General features: G+C 39.3%; 1 protein-coding gene across 1 annotated transcript in view; it reads left to right on the top strand.

Annotated features, from left to right (window-relative positions):
- Positions 1–18,003, top strand: part of GTF2H1 (general transcription factor IIH subunit 1) — a 1,328,232-nt gene that overhangs the window by 235,629 nt on the left and 1,074,600 nt on the right. The window contains exon 5 of the mRNA XM_044059405.1: positions 9,140–9,302. Coding sequence (XP_043915340.1) covers positions 9,140–9,302 — 163 coding nt within the window. The remainder of the gene's footprint in view (positions 1–9,139; positions 9,303–18,003) is intronic.

The following is an 18,003-nucleotide window of genomic DNA, read 5'->3' as shown; positions in this document are numbered from 1 at the left end:
TACTCATCATTGTTCTAAGGATTCTGTTGATTTCTTAGATATCACTGTTGCAAAGGTTGCATTTGGCAGGGCAGGGACCAAGATTCATAAAAAGCCATGCAAGAGAAATACCAGTTTACACAAGACATGTATGCATCCTAAACATGTAACTCAGAATGTATTAAAGGGACAGCTTCTCAGAACATCGAGGTTCCACAGTAAGGGTAGCGCTGCTGATGAAGCTTTGGATCAGATGTCTGATGTTTTATATCAAAGAGGCTGTTCATACACAGAAGTACATAAAGTGGCTACTGAAGTACGTCTGATGAGGGATACCAATGCACAACCATACTTTAAAGAATGTGATGAAGCTGTATCCTGTTAGTCTGTTAGTGAGGCCACTACCCCTCACATTGTGCTTACATATTCCAGTAATGTAGGAGTGATATGTGAGATCATTAGAAAGAACTGGCCAGTGCTTATGCCTGACAAAATGATTAAAAAGGCACTAGGACCTGTACCTAGGTTTTCTTTTCATAACAACAAATCATTAAAATGAGAATTATGTTATAAATGATCCAAGTACACCAAATCTGCTCTGATCGTACAGGCACTTTTCCATGTCAGTCCTGTCAAGCAGTAAATATATTTGGGTCACGAGTTCTAAAATTACCATATTTATTTTGATTATTATGCAGATTGTAAATGTTTAAATGTGATTTGTTATGCCAAGTGTCAAGGATGCAATAGCTTCTATGCTGGAAAAAACAACTGGATGCTGAAAGAGAGTACTTGAACATATAAGTGATATTTGGATTAAGAAATCTGTCAGTGCCTTAGCTAGACATGCTATTTACTTTGGCCATGTACATTGTTTTAAATTTACTGTTTTAGAGATTATTGTATGAACCAGAAAAGGGTGTGATATCAAAAAAGTCACAGAATGTATTGAGCTCAGATAAATTATTGCACTGAAAGCTGACTTGTCTTCTGGTTTGAATGACACTCAAATGAAACCAGTCTTGCGGGCACGTGGCTTGAGGCATTGATTCTGTTGGCTTCTTCTGAAGTTTTTTGATTAGGGTTTTATGAATTAATTCAGATTACCTGATTTGTAGCAGGAAGACATGTGATGTGCCTTGTTTTTGATTGGTTAGTTTGTATTTAAGTATTGAAGCATTTTCCCTGATGTTATGGTCTGAAGAAGCGGCTGTCAGCCATAAAAGAGCTCTCCTTGTTTTATTGGCTTTTATCGTTTATATTAAAAGTTTATAAGTTCCAGCCTTGGTGATCGAGTTTGTTGTTTGCTGCTTATTATTGAAAATCACCACAACTGTTGATCGTAGTTATAACCAAGCAGTCAAGTTACTGTTCTCTTACTTAAGAGCAGCAGTAAAAAACAAAACAGCAACAAGTGCACTCCGTTTCCTCTTTCCAACACCACCACTGTAATACTTAGCAAAAATAAAATTATCCTAAAAGTTAAAAAGAAAATACAAAACACTTTACCCAGTCAACATATCTACCACATGATCTTCCACTTGCAAGAGAAGATCAATCTCGGACACCACACACATACTAACTGCTTACCTAAATGTCAAACAAGACAGACTACTTTAATTTTCTAATGACAAACATGCTATCAACAGCAATAAATCCATTTCACTTTTATGCTAAACTGAAAAGCAAGTGAATCAACCAATGAATTTCACACACATACTTATCACTTCCAGACCTCACCAGCAAATCCATAACAATTAACAGGCATCTCAGAATTTATAGTTGTATACCTAGGCAACAAATATATAAAACAAAAAAGAACATATTTAAGTAACTTTATAGTTATCAGTTTTATAGTAATGCAGCTAGTTTATATTCAAAACATAAAACAAAAGGAAACTTGAATGAACAAAAAATAATAAAATATCAGCAAAAAACAATAATTATATGTTTAATTTTAATAAATATATTGAGTATATAAAGTTGTATATTATCTGCAAGAAGAAAAACTTTTTTCCTCTTATTAGTAAAGGTTGTTAACTAATTAATAAAAGTGAAATTAAAACTTTGTTACCTTGTGAAAGAATGAATCCATGTTTCCTTCCTTTCCATTTAACACTGACATCAATAGAACCTAATAAACTTTATCATGAAAACTTTGAAATATACTAATATACTGTTGTTATATATTATTAAAGCATATTACGTTGGAAGTTATTTTTCCTTTAGTTTCTTCTTATTAATTTTTCATTAATTTCTTTCAACTTGTCTTTTCAAGGAGCTGTTGCTCTAGGCCATTTCTTCACATTGCTGTAATATTTTATTTGTTTTCAGGAATGACATAACAGAGTCTAGTTCTTCAAATGATTTGGTTTCATCAGGAAGAAATATTTATGTCTGGCAGGAAATAGCTAGTCGACTTTAATCTGTCTTATCTTTAGTTATTTTATCAATAGTAAGAAACTCTTTCTTTTAGCCATCACAGCACTGGAATATTAAACCTTATTATTTTGTCTTCTATCTTGATAGGAGATTTAGACCAAGCTGTTTTAAGAATTAGTTCTTCATCTTGAGATGAAAATAATCTAACAATAGTAGATGTTGGTGACTGATTTCCCTTCAAAGAAGAGGCTACTAAAGATCTGTATGCTATCTTAATACCATATGACATAGCTTCAGGTAAATTCAAAGTCCTAGGAAGCCAAGATGTTAAGTTTACTATATTCACCCCTTCTACTTTTTTTTTCAGGCAAACCAAAAATGTGAATATTATTTCTCCTGGATCTGTTTTCCATTCATCAATTTTATTTAATACTAAGGTGTTCTGCCTCAGTAAAAATTCAGTATTGTTTTCATAATCAGATAACCCTTCCTTCCATGTCATTTAGAGCATCCTCTATACTGGATCTCTGGGATTTCTGTTGTTTTAAAGTCTAATGTATTTGTTCCATTTGTTTGAAACATTTTTCTTTAAAGTTGTCTAAATTATTGTCCATTTTTTCCATCTTTAAAGAAAGTTCATGTATATTAGTAAGAACATACTGAAGTCTTTTTTTCAAGGATAAGTCATGTGAGTTTGTTTCTGGATGACTCATTTTAGTTTACCAGTGAAAAAAACTTTCTAGTTCAGAATTTGACAGGAAGATAACTAAATATATAATTTTTTTAGACAGTATCCTTTCTGTACATGTTAAGAAAATATGTCCATTCAAAAACATTCAGGATAATTTAGATATATAAAGTCCTGTCAGAAAATAGAAATAAAGTAGCAGAGAAGGAGAAATCTGCTGTTAGTCAGTCAGTATCCTGGCCACACTTCCCTCTTCCCATTCTTTTCTAACTCCCTCTGAATGATTCCTGTAGTTATTGTGCAGTAGCTTATATGCCCTAAAAATTATCCCTTTTATAACAGCAGCTTCTGTTTTAGAGTCTACTAAAACCTCTACTAGTGGTGGTCTTTTACTAGTACAGGCAGAGAGAAAGGAATATGGATATCCTATCAGTCCTTGATAGGGAAAGCAATCTGTAGCCTGAAGTCCAAATGAATTCTTGGCATCTTCCCATTCTATTACCTTTCCATCTTTTTAATTATTTGCTGCTAATACATTGGTTCATTTGCCAGTTTTCTCCAGTAATTTCACCCCCTTGCCTGTTCTCTGTACCCCTAATCACAGTCATCCCTTTTGGGATCCAAAATCCCAATCTGTCCGTATTTGTTGAGCTTCCCCCCATTTCAGTTTGAATTATCACTTTCTGCTTGTGCTATGTTTAGCAGCCTTAACTGTGTAGCTCTGAAATAGTCCTTCAAATCAGGTAATCCCAAACCACTTTGTTCTACTGCAAGAGTCAACTTAGCCCACTTGACTCTTGCCTTCTTCCCCTCTACCCCTCCTAGATAAAATCCTTCAACTCTTTATTAATTGCTATATACAACTTCTCATTTGTTGATAATAATATACCTGACCTGTGTATAAAACTAAAGGGACTAAAAGCATTTTCACTGCTTGTATCTTGCTTTCCATATATTAAAGCAGATCTTAACTTGTCAGTTTTTGTGTTATTTTTGTTTAGTCTCTTCCAACGTATCCTTAGCTGCCATAACATAATCCTTTTTAACTCCTACTCTTAAGTACTTTATTTTATCATGTTCTCATACAAATGGGTATTGCTGAAACAGTGTGTGTGAGTTCAGGTTCATAGTTTGCAGATATTGCTTTTGTTTTATCTTCATTAATTTTGTATCCCAAGAAAATTTGAATATGTCTCAGAATGTTCCACAACACCGAAATGACATTTTCTGGTTTTATCACATACAAAATAATATAATCTGCAAATAAAGTCTTTCTTGGTTACTGTACCAATTATTTCCTTGGATTTTTGAGTCCCTTATTTTCTTTGCCAGTGGTTCTAAATATAACATAAATGATAGAAGAGAAAGAAGACACCCTTACCTGGTTCTTCTGTTCATACAAAATTTATCTGAAAGGACCCCCCCCCCCCAAAAAAAAAAACTTTAACTTTTGAATCTGATCCATCATAAAGCCTCTTAATTAACTTTATTATTTTGTCAGATAATGCACATGCTTCCATTACCCTCCTTGTAAAATTCCAGTTTACTCTGGTTGAATGTTTTCTCTGCATTAAGCCCCACCAACAACACAGTGGTATTTTCTTATATTCTGCTTCACTCTGGATCATCACACATTGATCTGCATCTGTCAGTTTTGGCATCACCTTTGCCATTCTTTTAGCCATTACAGTCATAATCAGTAGTCATGGTTTAGAATCAAAACTGGCCTATATGAAGCTGGATCTGATGGGTGGTTACCATCATTGGGTATTATGGCCACCACAGCTTTCTTCAAGGATGTTGGTGCTTCTCCTCCCTTAAAATACTGTTAAAACCCTCAAGATATTTATTACTTTCTTCCCTCCTAGCTTCCAAACTTCCACAGGAATACTATCTGTTCCTCAAGACTTACTAGATTGGTTATACATCACTATTTTTATCTCATGTCTTCCTGTCCTAACTGTTCATAATTGAGCCACATCTATGTCTAACCTTTGTATTTAATTCTTCCACAAACATTCCTTTTGTAATTTATATCCACATTTCTTTGCTTTATGTAGATTTTCATAACATTTCTGAAATATTTCTAATAGCTGCACAGAATCTCTGGTTATTTTCAGTGTTATAGGCTCCCTAAGCTTGGCAACAGCTTGTTCCACTTTCTGTTGCCTGAGCCATTGTGCTAAAGGCTTTTGAAAAAAAAAAAAAGAGTTACTTAACAACAATTGTTCTAAACTTGTGCATGTTATTGAGATAGTCCCTTATTTTCTCTTTAGCACTTTGCAGGCGCACCTCTTCTTGTTCTGTGAGATTTCCCCCATTCTGCAGTCCATCAAAATAATTATTTTTTACTTCTTAACCATATCTCTTTTTCTTTTATTTCTATCCTATTTTTAAACTCCACTTTCATTTTATCCCACTTCCCAACTCTATTTTCTGAAGAAATTTTTGTCTTTCCTATTAACTCCTGAAAACTTTCCAGTACCCATTCCATAAATTTCTCTTGGTTTAACAGATAGGTAGGAAAGCTCCAGTGTCTCATTTGTATATCATTACCCTCCATTGTTATTTTAGTAATTGGCATGTGATCTGATATAGTTTTGAATGCATATCAAAACTTTCAATTAATGCACATGTTCCTGTGAAATGTAATTTCTGCCTAGCCTAGCACAGTTTTTGTACCTTGAGGAATAATATGTAAACTATCTCAGAGCTCCTCCTACTGATTCACATCTTCCATGACAAATATTTTCATAAATTTCTTCAAAAATCTACCCTCTGCCGTTATATTTTCCCTCCTAGGCCCCCTCTGATACATCCTCACTGTTGCAAATCCAATTCCATTCCCCACTTGTAATATTCCCTACCGAACGCTGATTATTTCTCCCAGAATTTTCTTAAGCTCTACTGTAGCAATTTTAGGTGGAATACAAATACATGTCAGCTTAATCCTTCTCAATTGCCAGTAGCTCCTTACTGCTAGAAATCTACTATTATCTTTTTTTCCTGTATTGTCAAAATTGGATTCCCTCTAACAGTTAATATAAGTACTTCCCTTTTCCTTTGTGCCAGATGTTCTGTTGAATAACTATCCTGAAATCCTTTTTAACCAAATTCACATACTCAGTTCTTTCCAAATATGTCTCCTGTAGCATAGCTATTTGCACTCTTTAAGTTTTTTTAATACAAGTTCACTACTCTCTTTTGTGTATACATTTGAGACCATTCACATACAAATATAATATGGAAAGTGCTGCCATTATGTTAAGAAGTTATTATTCCCACCTTTTATGTGTAATAGTTTTTTTAACTGTCTAGTTTCAGCTTTTGTGTTGCATGCATAGACTAATGTTTGATAGTTTGCTCTTTTATACAGTTGTTTCTTGTCATATCCATTTGAACCTGTGTTGCATCTTACAAGACTTTTTGTTTTAATGAAAACCCTCACCCAAAAAGACAAACATACCCCCAGAACACTCCATAACCTATTAATACAAATACTCAAAACTATGTGCATCTTCAAATAATGAAGTTTCACCCTCCTGATAGGAACAGTTGCCCCAGATTGACAGCTACACTCACAGGCTTGAAGTGACTTATAATTAACATTATCAAGATGCATGGCACAGCCTGTGCTTCTATTTACACCAAATGTGGTCTATTTTTGTATTGTCCTTATTCCTCTCCCAGATGTCAAAAACAACTTGAGTGCTTTCAGAAAACATTGTCTTTTAGTCATTGAAAGAAAAAAGTATTCTGTTTTTATTGCTTTTATCAGCTTGTCTCCACAGAAACGTGAGAACCAGATACACAGTTGCCTTCAGCTGAAAGCTTCTCATGTTGCACTGTGAACATTTATTTGCTAAAGGGAAACTTCATTACATTCAGTGTTTTCTTTTATTTACTTGCTTAAGCTTAAAACTTGTTAGATTGAGCCAAGGGCCTTAATGCAATCATATGCAAAAGTTAAGAAAAAGCATATCAGTATGCTCTTTTGTCCAGGTTTTTTTCTCTGTTTACATTTCACTGCCTACATTTTTAAAACTGAACAAAAAGAAAGAAAAAAATAAATGAAAGAAAGGGCACTGTTTACTTTAGTGTCCTTATTGCACACATAAACTGATAAAGCTTTACTATAACACATGCAGTATATGTCATACTTTATAAAAGTACTGTTAAGAACAAAAACTGTTTTACTTAAGTTACCACTTCCCTTCCTCTTCCCCTTTCTCCTTCCTCTTCCCCTTTCTCCTTCCTTTGGAGTCCCCTACACGTTTAAAAAAGTCTAGTATTTCCAGGCTTTCTTGCTCTATCATATTTCACAAATGTGCTTGATGCTTTGTAACCCCACATCTATTCATTAATTTTGTAGTTGCTGGTTTCCTTCCTGTTTATCTCCATCTCCCAGTTCCTGTCTCTGGTTCGTTTCCAACATACTCTTGGTTTTTCTAGTCAACTCCTGTACTTTTTTCTGTCTCTCAAGCATTTTCCTTTGGAATGTTGGAAAAGCTTTCACTGCCATAGTTTCTGTGTGAGCTTTATTATCAGAAGAATAATAATAAGAATCTCCTTCTGTTTGATTGCTCAGTTTTTGTTAGATAAACTTCAGTGTTTCCTCCATAACTGCATCAAAAATGACTTTGACCCTCCAAGGAAAAATATTCTGAAGATAGCTGTCTCCAACTTGTAGTACGTTGTCCTTCTGCCACAGTTTTTTGTTTCAGAATGAAGTATTTCTGCTGGTGGGATTGCATCTTCACTATTATAGGATTTGGCTGCCAAGTTTAGGGCATACACACAATGTACCCTTTCAGATAACTTCTGTTGTGGAATACCAGTCCATTTCAAATGTCTTGAATGTTGTTAGTTGAATTTTTATATGTGATCTGGATTTTAAGTATAAAATTGTGTAATGAGAAGTGTTTGGTAGTGCTGATGATTTCCAGAGAGACAAAAGCTCTTAACTGCTGTGTTATGTGGTAATAAAAAGTGTAAAACATTTTCACTGCAGTTAAGTATTGTATTTCTCTGAAATTCCTCATGGTCTGTGTGTTCTTGGAGGTTAACATTGGATATTTCTGCAGGGGAATGACGTGGTTGCACAGTATGTACTCTTCAAGAGCTGTCACAATGCTACACAAGCAATAATGCCCAACAGAGTGTGGGCTACTGTACTGGAATGGAGTTTTACACAGTAACACACATCCTTGAGGGCATTATTGTGGTTGGAGAATGGGCTGTCTGTAAAATTGATATGCTTTGCTTTATTTTGTTTAAATACTATATTATTATTGTGTTTTTTTTTTTGTTTTTTATGTAAAATAGTTCCTCTGTCTAATGTTTTATACTTGCTATAGTATACATAAATGGTATTGGAGGAAGTATTTTGCATCTAAAATACAAGATTTGCAAAAAAATGTCCAGATGTTTACTTCATTTTTGGTCCCTTACTCATAAAAGTTGTTTCCTGGCAGTCATTAGTGATTGAAGTCAATTAATAATGACATACATTTGAGTTTCAGACTTTATTTCCTTCAGAAAATACATGCTAACTCAAATCTTGTTTTTCTACCAGCTTTCTAATGTTATTAGACTTGTATTTAAAATCTGTCCCTACTTTTGAGCTTTTGTCTCCCCTTTATTTTAGCCTTTATACAAATCTCTTAAGCTAAGAGGTTGAGAGGTATGCATACCTCATATGTCTGCTCCTTCTGCTTGATTGATCTCACTCTGTCTCATACAAACACACTTCTGCTTTTATGCATGCAAGCATGCATACAGTCACACATGGGGACAGAAACAGAAGCACACACACACTTTTTTTATAATTTTACACTTGCTGAATAGCAAAAGCGCTGCTTAGCAAGTGTAAAATAATGGATCAATTTCACTTTCATGCATACACACACACATGCTTTCTCTCACACACAGATATACACACACTTTTTCTATGTTTTTTCTTGTTTTTAATTTTACACTTGCTAAACAGCAGAAATATTGGTTAGCAAGCATGCAATAATATTACTGATTTTAAAATTAAATGGCCTTTATTTTTGTAACTCTGTTGTTATTATTTTTTTAATCTTTTAGGATGCTTCAGGAAGATCCTGTATTATTTCAGCTATACAAGGATCTTGTTGTAAGTCAGGTGATCAGTGCAGAAGAATTCTGGGCCAACCGTCTGAGTATGAATGCAGTTGACAGTGCTGTGTCCTCTAACAAGCAAGATGTTGGGATATCTGCTGCCTTTTTGGTAAGAGAGAATAAAAAAAGTAATCTTTTTCTTTTGACAGTGGCACCTTTTTTGAGTTGGCGCATTTAAGTACAAGTCATATTTGGCAAAAATTATAGGGAAATGGAAGTATTTATCAAAAATCTGTGTTGACATTTTGGAGGAGTGTAGTGGAGGGAATGGGTGAGTAACCTTTCTGATGAAAGTATTTTACTTTGTCAGTGCTGGTGAAATGCTAGAGTTCAAGATGACTTTTTTTGCTGGTGCACATTGTAGCTGGAACTTGGATTTACAAGTCTGTGTGTAATTTCTGCATTCTTTAAAACAGTGGTGCTATTTGTAATATGATGCTCCAGGTCACTTGCTGAACATTTTTACTAGATAATTGACAAACTTCCTATTGTTTGCCATTTTATGAATTGTGATCATGTTTTATTTGTTTTAATCTCATTTGTTACACCTTTGTAACGTGTATATAACAACACGCTTTGCAATCCTGTTGTATAGTAATTCCAAAATGAAACAATTGTCAGGAGGAAAGCAGACTGGTGCATCATCATTATACTTACTACACAGCTCAAATCAAAAACCCTGATTTTGATCGTATTTCATATGTACATACACTTACAAAGGTGCATTCTCTAGAGTCATCTCCTCATTTATTAAAAAGCATACCCATGCAAAAAACATTTGCAAATATTTTAAATGCAGTGTGAGCAGTCTGTATTAAAAAAAGGCACACAAGTTAAATCACATGTCTGACTTGCATCAAGGAAGAATTACCCATTCAGAAACAAGGAACTTCCACTTGAAGCTTTTACATGGACTGTATTCTCATTCCTTGTACCTGTCTGTCATACTCCCAGTTTGGGTGATCAAGCCTAATTCAGTAATTCTGTGATCTAATATTGTCAGTCTTTATTCATTCTTGACAAATGGAACTCTGTTCCAGTCCTCAGAACCAGCTCGGCTGTTGTACAGCTCGCGCCAGCAAAAAAACTCTCGAGCTAAGACTCTACCCATAATGCCCCTTCTCCATTTTTTCCAGCTCTCATTTGCCGCTCTGTCAGCAAGACGCTTTAGCCATTGTTGTCTGACAAGTCTTTCAAAATTCTTTTTTTATTAAGCTATATATATATATATATATATATATATATATATATATATGTATGTATATATACATATATGGATATTTTCTGTCTATATCTTTTATAACTTTGGCTACTGTGTGTGTGTCTGAATGCTGTACCCTTTATCCCTTATTATTATTAACCTTCTCTGCCTTTCTTACCTCTAGGGGTATTTCTCTGTATCGTTATTAATACCTCCTTTCCTTTTCTTTTCTGATTACCATTTTGGCATTCTTATCTGCCACAGTTGGTAGATTTTTCCATCGTGTGTGTGTGTGTGTGTGTGTGTGTGTGTGTGTGTGTGTGTGTGTGTGTGTGTGTTGTGTCTATGTGTGTGTGTTTTCAATGCAAAATGGCAAAACTAAAAAGACACGTCTGGGTTCAAACAGTGCCAGGATTGTGGAAGAAAGATGCCCAGTTCCGATGGGCATCTTTCCTGTGTTTTATGTCTAGGAACTCCTCACCTAGATCTAAATTGTGACATCTGCCAGGCCTTTAGTCATTGGGCCTTGGTCGAGCATCGAAATCAGCTCATTTTAAAGGGCTTACTAAAGACCTCTTTCAGCGAAGCCTTGTCCAAGCCTGACGCTTCTAAATCTGACTCTTCCAAAAAGAAGAGCCACTCGATGCCTGCATCTCCCACAGCACTGGTGGTCCCAAAACATAACACTTCAGTTCTGAAAACATAACACTTCAGTTCTGACTACCTCCTCGGAACCAAAAGCTAAGGTACCAACTACAAGTTCAAGACTCCTTGGCACCGATTGCTACTGCTATGGTGCCTTCGGCACCACCACCATCGTCTTTGGTTCCAGTTCATTGCTGACCTCTCCTATGGCACCTCAACAGGCTTTACCCATCCCCTTGTTGCCATTACCAGAAAAGGTTTTTCTCAGCACAAGGTATTTGCCTTCCATAGACCACTTTGCGGGCCAGTTGCCCAGTCCCTTCTTGGAACGACCAGAGTCCCCTTCAGGTTTTTCAGTTCTGTCCTCCAGGACTCTCACCAAGGTAGACGTCATGAGATTGGTGGATCGGCTGCCGACGGCCAGAGGTATCTCTTCCCCTTCTAAAGCCTCTCTGCCTTCTGGAGTTGGGGTATCTTCTCCAAGGACTCCTACACTTTCTCCTCCTCTAACATCTACCGGAGCTTCAGAGCCCAGCACTTTGATCCTCCCGGTGCCAGCTACCTTGGTGCCATTAAGCATCCATTCCTCAGCACTGAATGTGGCTCTGACTTCTTCAGTTCTCTCCTTGGAACCGATAGATTCTTGGGGCCGAGTCTCAGCTGCCGGTTCTGTGGGTCTTGGCTCAGCTCCTGTTTTTTATGCAGAGCCGACCCTCGCTCTTGGGATTTTGTCAGTTGCAGGTCCTTCATCAGCTCCTGCCTCTGAGGGTGGACTCTCAGAGCAGGGTGTGACCTCTGTTTCGAGGTCGTCTTTCTCGGTTCTGGGCTCCAACTCCTCTTCTGGGCCCCTGCCTTCCAGGTTATAGAAGAGCTTTAGCCTCTGCAGGATTTCAGCTGATTCCTCCTGCATCAGTCATATTACCATATCTTCTGGCCCAGAGCTGAAACCAATTCCCACAACAGGACAGAGAGCACCAAAGCTTCAAGTTACCCCTGCACAGGGCCCCTCTTCTTCGGAGTCTTCCTCAGAGATCCCCATTGAGGAACCCCCTTGTAAGAAGAAGTGTAAGAGGAAGCACCTAGAGTCCCTGGAAGAATCTGTCGCCGAGGACATGAATTTCTATGAAGGGGAAGGTTTTCCTCCGGTCACCCCCTGAAGATGTCTTCTTTGGAGACATCCTAGAGATCCTGTAGCAGAGGGGTAACAGAAATCTCCAAGACCCGACCTCAGAAGAATCCATGTACTTGCAAGCATTCAGTGCTCGACCATCTACTTTCTGGGTGACCCCACCCGCTGACAATCTTATTAAGCTGTTCACGCAGCAGACTTGGAAGGCCCTGGATTCCATATAGCCTATTCCCAGAGACCAGACAAAATTCTTTCTCTGCTGAAGGGCCACCAGTATTGGGCCAAGGGTTTAGCAGTAGATGCCATGGTAGTGATGGCTGCCACCAAGAAAGAACTTGCCGATGAGAGTCCTGCTGTACATCCTCCTAACCAGGAGTCTAGGACGATAGACAGATTTGGAAAGCGGGTCCACACTTCATTGACGTTCTCACTCAGATCTTTGAACTTTATGACACATTTTGCTAGTCCCCAAAGAGATCTAATTAAGGAGTTACTGGAGACTCTCTGAGCTTTGTCCAGTGAGGTGCAGGATAAGGTAGTCTCTCATCTAGCCACCCTGGGGTCTATTTTGAACTCGTCCATGCGGCTTATTGCACATGCAGTCAAAGGCACGACCAGAGCAGCGGGTTCCGGCATTGCCATTATGCGCCATGCCTGGATGCTCTTGTGTGAATTTGCGGAGCCCTTCAAGTCTTCCTTCATCAATGCTGATTTTGATGGATCGTCTTTGTTCGGCCCCGACACACTAGCTAGGTGTGAAAAGGATGGAAAGACCCTGTCTGCTGTGGGCATTAATTTTTCTACTCCTCAGTGATCCTACTCCAGGAATCAGAGGAGTGGAAAGATGTGGTTTAAAAAGTTCCAGGGGTCTTTCCAGGACATGCATGGTGGCGGCTCCCCTCTGGGCAGAGGGAGGAGCTCAAACGAAGACACCTGCAAGGCAGAGGTGGCCCGAGAAACCAGGCTTCCAGAGACTCCTCCTCTGGACAACCCTACCAGTGCTCCTGAAAGGAGGCCTGATTGCTTACCTCTGGAAAAAGTTGGGGAGAGACTCTCACTGCACTTGACTTCCTGGATACAAATGACCTCCGATAACTGGGTGCAGAGAATCATTACCAGAGGCTATCATATTCCCTTAACCCTTCTCCCAAGATCTCTGAGAAAAATCCCTGATGTTCCACCCAATCAGAGGGATCAAGCAGCCATAGAAATTCAAAAGCTGCTAGAAAGAGTCATCCAAGAAGTCCCACCAGACCAGATAGGATCTGTATTTTACTCCAGGTTCTTTTTAGTGTCAAAGAAGGCAGGGGTCTGGAGGCCAGTATTGGACCTCAGCCTTCTAAACAACTTTATTCAGCAGACGAAATTCCAGGCGATCACGGTTCAGTCTAGTCTCCCCTTTCTAGGGGAAAGTTATTGGATGTGCTCTATAGATACACATTACCACATAAAGATGGTCAAAGGCTTGAGAAGATTTCTCTGCTTTCGGCTAGGGGGCCAGTCATTACCAGTTCAGAGTGCTGCCATTTGGCCTCACCACAGCCCCCAGGGCATTCACCAAATGCATAGCAGCAGTCACGGCTCATGTGAGATTACATGGGGTGTGGGTGTTTCCTTATCTAGATGACTAGCTCCTCACCGCCCCTACCAGGCATCTTCTGCTTCAAGCTGCAGACTTCATTATACACTTATTCAGGGCCCTGGGCATAACAGTCAACTACATAAAGTCACAGCTGTCTCCCTCTCAGGACATAGAATTCATAGGAGCCCGCCTCAACACAGTGTTGTGTATAGCTTCTCTACCCTCTGACAGGCTGCAAAAGATAAGGTCTCAAGTACAGCTCATTCTGGTAAAACCAAAGTGCCTGCTCTACTTGTTCTCCAAGCCCTAGGATCTATGGCAGCGGCCATCATCCTAGTCCCCTTGGTGAGATTTCACATGAGAATACTTCAGTGGCTTCTAGCCTTCCAGTGGTCCATTCTTTCGCATGCGATGACTCACCCGATTTTAATCACAGGACATTGCAGAAAGGATCATTCCTAGTGAATGCAGTCAGAAGAAATCCTAATAGGCCGTCCCTTTGTTTCCCTGCAGCCCAAAGCTATAGTGACCACGGACACCTCCCAGATTGGGGGGGGGGGACATTATCTGGGAAGAACAGTCCAAGGCACTTGGTCTCCGCAAGAGGCCAACTTTCTGGGAAGAACAGTCCAAGGCACTTGGTCTCCGCAAGAGGCCAACTTGCAGATCAGTGTCCTGGAAGTGAGGCTGTGCTCTTAGCGTTGCAAGCCTTTCAATCTGTTCTTCCTCTGGGAACAGTTGCAATCTAGTCAGACAACATGTCAGTGGTATGGTATATCCGCAAACAAGCGGGAAACACATCCTACACCCTTTGCTGGGAAGCTGTCAGAGTGTGGCAGTGGGCGATATCTTCCAACTGCTTTCTTGTAACAAAGCATATCCCAGTGAGTTCCAACGTGATAGTGGACAAGCTGAGCAAACACATTCTACTGCCTCATGAGTGGTCTCTCAATCCCAGAGTGGTGAAGGAAATCTTTTGCGATGGGGCCAGCCTTGCTGTGATCTGTTTGCCTCCCCAATGAACAACTACTGCAGCAGCTACTTTGCCCTAACCCCCCCTTGGGGGAGTCCCCAAGAGATGCTGTCTTTCTCAATTGGCCCTCTGGTTTTCTTTACGCCTTCTTCCATTTCCTCTCATACCCTCTTCCTAAACAAACCCCAAAGGTTGCGAAGCAAAGTGATTCTCATTGCTCCCTTTTGGCCCAGGTAAATTTGTTTTCCCTTTCTATGGCCTCACTTGATTTACCAGCAGTGGATTCTGGACCCAGTTCAGACCTGCTGGTGCACGCAGATCTGTGGTCTCTTAAGCTCACAGCTTGGTTCCTCTACTTCAGTTAATTGTCAGGCAAAATAACATATCTTCCCCAGTACAAAAGATACTTCTGGCCTCCACCTGGAGAACTCTACTCCAGCAAATGGAAGAGATTTTCGGTTTGGGCCTCTGAAAACAATTTAGATCCATTTTTGATGCCTGTTGAAAAAGGTTTTTGCAATTTTTAGCCACTCTGTTTGACCAAGGAGCTTCAGCTTCCACCATTAGAATTCAGTTAGCAGCCATTTCTAATTTTCATAACGGCTTTGATAACCGTCCTCTAATTTCCCATCGCCTTTGCAAGGTTTTTCTTAAAGGTACCTTACAACTAAAACCCCCATTCAAAGATCCTGTAGCTCCATGGGATTTCACCTTGGTTTTACAAACTTTAGTACTACCTTTGTTTGAACCAGCAGCTACTTGCCTTCTTAAATTCTTTTCCTGGAAAAAACTTTTTCTAGTAGCCATCACTTTTACCAGAAGAGTCTCTGAGATCCAGGCATTGTGTGTTAACCCCTCTATATCATCTTTCATAAAGACAGGGCATCATTGAGAACTAACCCTTCCTTCCTTGCTAAGGTGGTCTCTGAATCCAGTATTAATCAGACTATTGAATTACTAATTTTCTTTCCCAGTTTTTTCAACAAAGGTGAATACTGCTTACACTTACCTGACATTCACAGGCAATTACGTTTTTACCTGAACAGGACTAAAGAGTCCAGGAAATCAGATCAACTGTTCATTTCCTTTTCTGATCCAATGGTGGGACAAGCTGTTGCAAAAGTGACCTTATTGAAATGGCTGAAAGATTGTGTTACCTTTATTTATGCACATACCACTCATAAGTTACTTGTGCTCATTAAAGGGCATTCAACCAGATCAGTTGCCACTTCAGCAGTGTTTCATTCAAAAGCCTCTATGGACGAAATATCTGCAGCTGCAACTTGGGCTAGGCCTTATACCTTTATCACTTATTACAAAGTTGATATTGTCTCCAGGGGGAAGAGCATCCTTTGGCTCTATGGTCCTCAGGAATATCCTTCTGTAAGGCCACCCAGGAACTAAAGTAGCTGGGAACTCTGTCCCATTTGTCAAGAATGAATGAAGATTGACAACATCAGATAAAGAAGTTATGTACTCGCCTTAATGTTCCATCTGTGTTGCTGATCTTCATTCATTCTTGACATCCCACCCACCTTCCCCCTCCTGTAGATTTCCTGGGGGATCGAATCCTTGTCCTGGGTTGTCATAGGGTTTTTACCTTGGACATTGCTTCTGTTTATGATTGCTGTGTGTATACTCTTGCTATTATCTCAAAACTTGATCTGAGATAATGGAGAAGAGGGGCATTGTGGGTAGAGTCTTAGCTCGAGAGTTTTTTGGCTGGTGCAAGCTGTATAACAGTCAAGCCAGTTCAGAGGATTGGAACAAAGTTCCATTCGTCAAGAATGAACAAGGATTGGCAACACAGATGGAACGTTATGGTGAGTACATAACTTCTTTTTTATGCTTATGTTTCATAACAAAGTTGACAGAAGACCTTGACTTTTTATTCATAAATGTTTTTTCATATAAAAGCTGCAGTGTCATAAAAATATATTTTAATTGGATTTATTTTATTCTGGACATTATTATGGTGATTCCTTGTAGGTATACCACAGGAGCTACCCTAATGCAAATTTATGCCATGCATATTTTTTCGTGATTCTTGGTTCTCCACCTCATTCTCGGTATTATTTACCTCATTAATTATTTCAGTTTTACATTTCTGCTTTCTAATTAGTTTTTTTTATAGCTATCATTACCATATTTAATGTTGCCGGGAGCTCGCAGGATCAGCTCAGTGGCTCGACTTCCTATATCCAGTTAATCCATTCATTCATTTTTCTTCAGGGTGAGAGCCCTTTTGCCCATTCATCTCCTTGTGGACGCCAGAGTTTGGATGGTTAGGAGCAGGCCACACTCCAGATCCCGCAGATTCTCCTACACCTAGCCCCTCAGCAGCTTGCATACTCCCCTACAGCAGCTCACAGGAGATGCATATGTTCTACCATACATGTGCAATTTGCCAGCTGAGGGGCTCACCATTGTGTAGTATGGGGTTGGTAGGCTTCCTGCTAAAGACAGTACTCCTGAACTCCTAGAGGTGTCCCCATCAGTACAACAAGTGAAGCAGCCTCCCTTACCCAGGAAGAGCCACATGGTGTCAGCTGCTCATTCCCATCCTCACGTGCCTAGTCCCTCCTGCACTTGTACCAGTAGTTGAGCATAGGTTCATAGGTAGGTACTAGGCTATTGGCCCTAGGGCCTATATAAGCCTAGCCAAAAAGGTACCCTGGCTTCTGCCACCCAAGAAAATTATTTTCCTGTGCCCCTGTCAAGCAGAGCCACAGAGGTGATCCCCGGGGTGAATTTCCTATTTCCCATCCAATCATCAAGATTTTTATTGAAGAGTGCTAATGAAGACCTTTGTTTGATATAGATAGGTAGTTTGTTCCAAGTATGGGACGTCTCTGGGACAGGAATCTATCCCTCCAGCATGTTCTGTTTATTGTGTTGACAAGATTTCGTCCCTAGAGCGTGTAGCTCGCAGGGATTGGGATTTCTTTAAGTGGAGCATGTCCAACAGCTCTGGGTTTGACATAGCTTTGTATGTTAGGCAGAGATCGCCTCTGAATAGGCGGTATGCGACGGACTAAAGCTGGAGTTTTTTGAGGCGGTCTGCGTCGGGCATCTGTTTGAGGCCAGTGATCCTCTTTGTGAGGTATTTCTGCAGCCTTTCCAGTTGTTGTAGATGTCTTGTGAGGTACATACCGAAAAGGGCTTTGTACTCTATAATGGGCCTAATGAGTGATGAGTAGAGGGGAACAATGACCTTTTTTTTTTTCTTGGATGAGAAACCTTTTGTGATGAGGTGTGCCACATAGAAGGATTTTCTGAC

This window comes from Protopterus annectens, chromosome 17.part0 (assembly GCF_019279795.1).
Source record: "Protopterus annectens isolate FY-2018-M chromosome 17.part0, PAN1.0, whole genome shotgun sequence".
In the NCBI taxonomy this organism is placed as follows: Eukaryota; Metazoa; Chordata; order Ceratodontiformes; family Protopteridae; genus Protopterus; species Protopterus annectens.
Note: the sequence above shows the minus strand (reverse complement) of the source record. Positions and strands in the feature narration are given on the sequence as shown.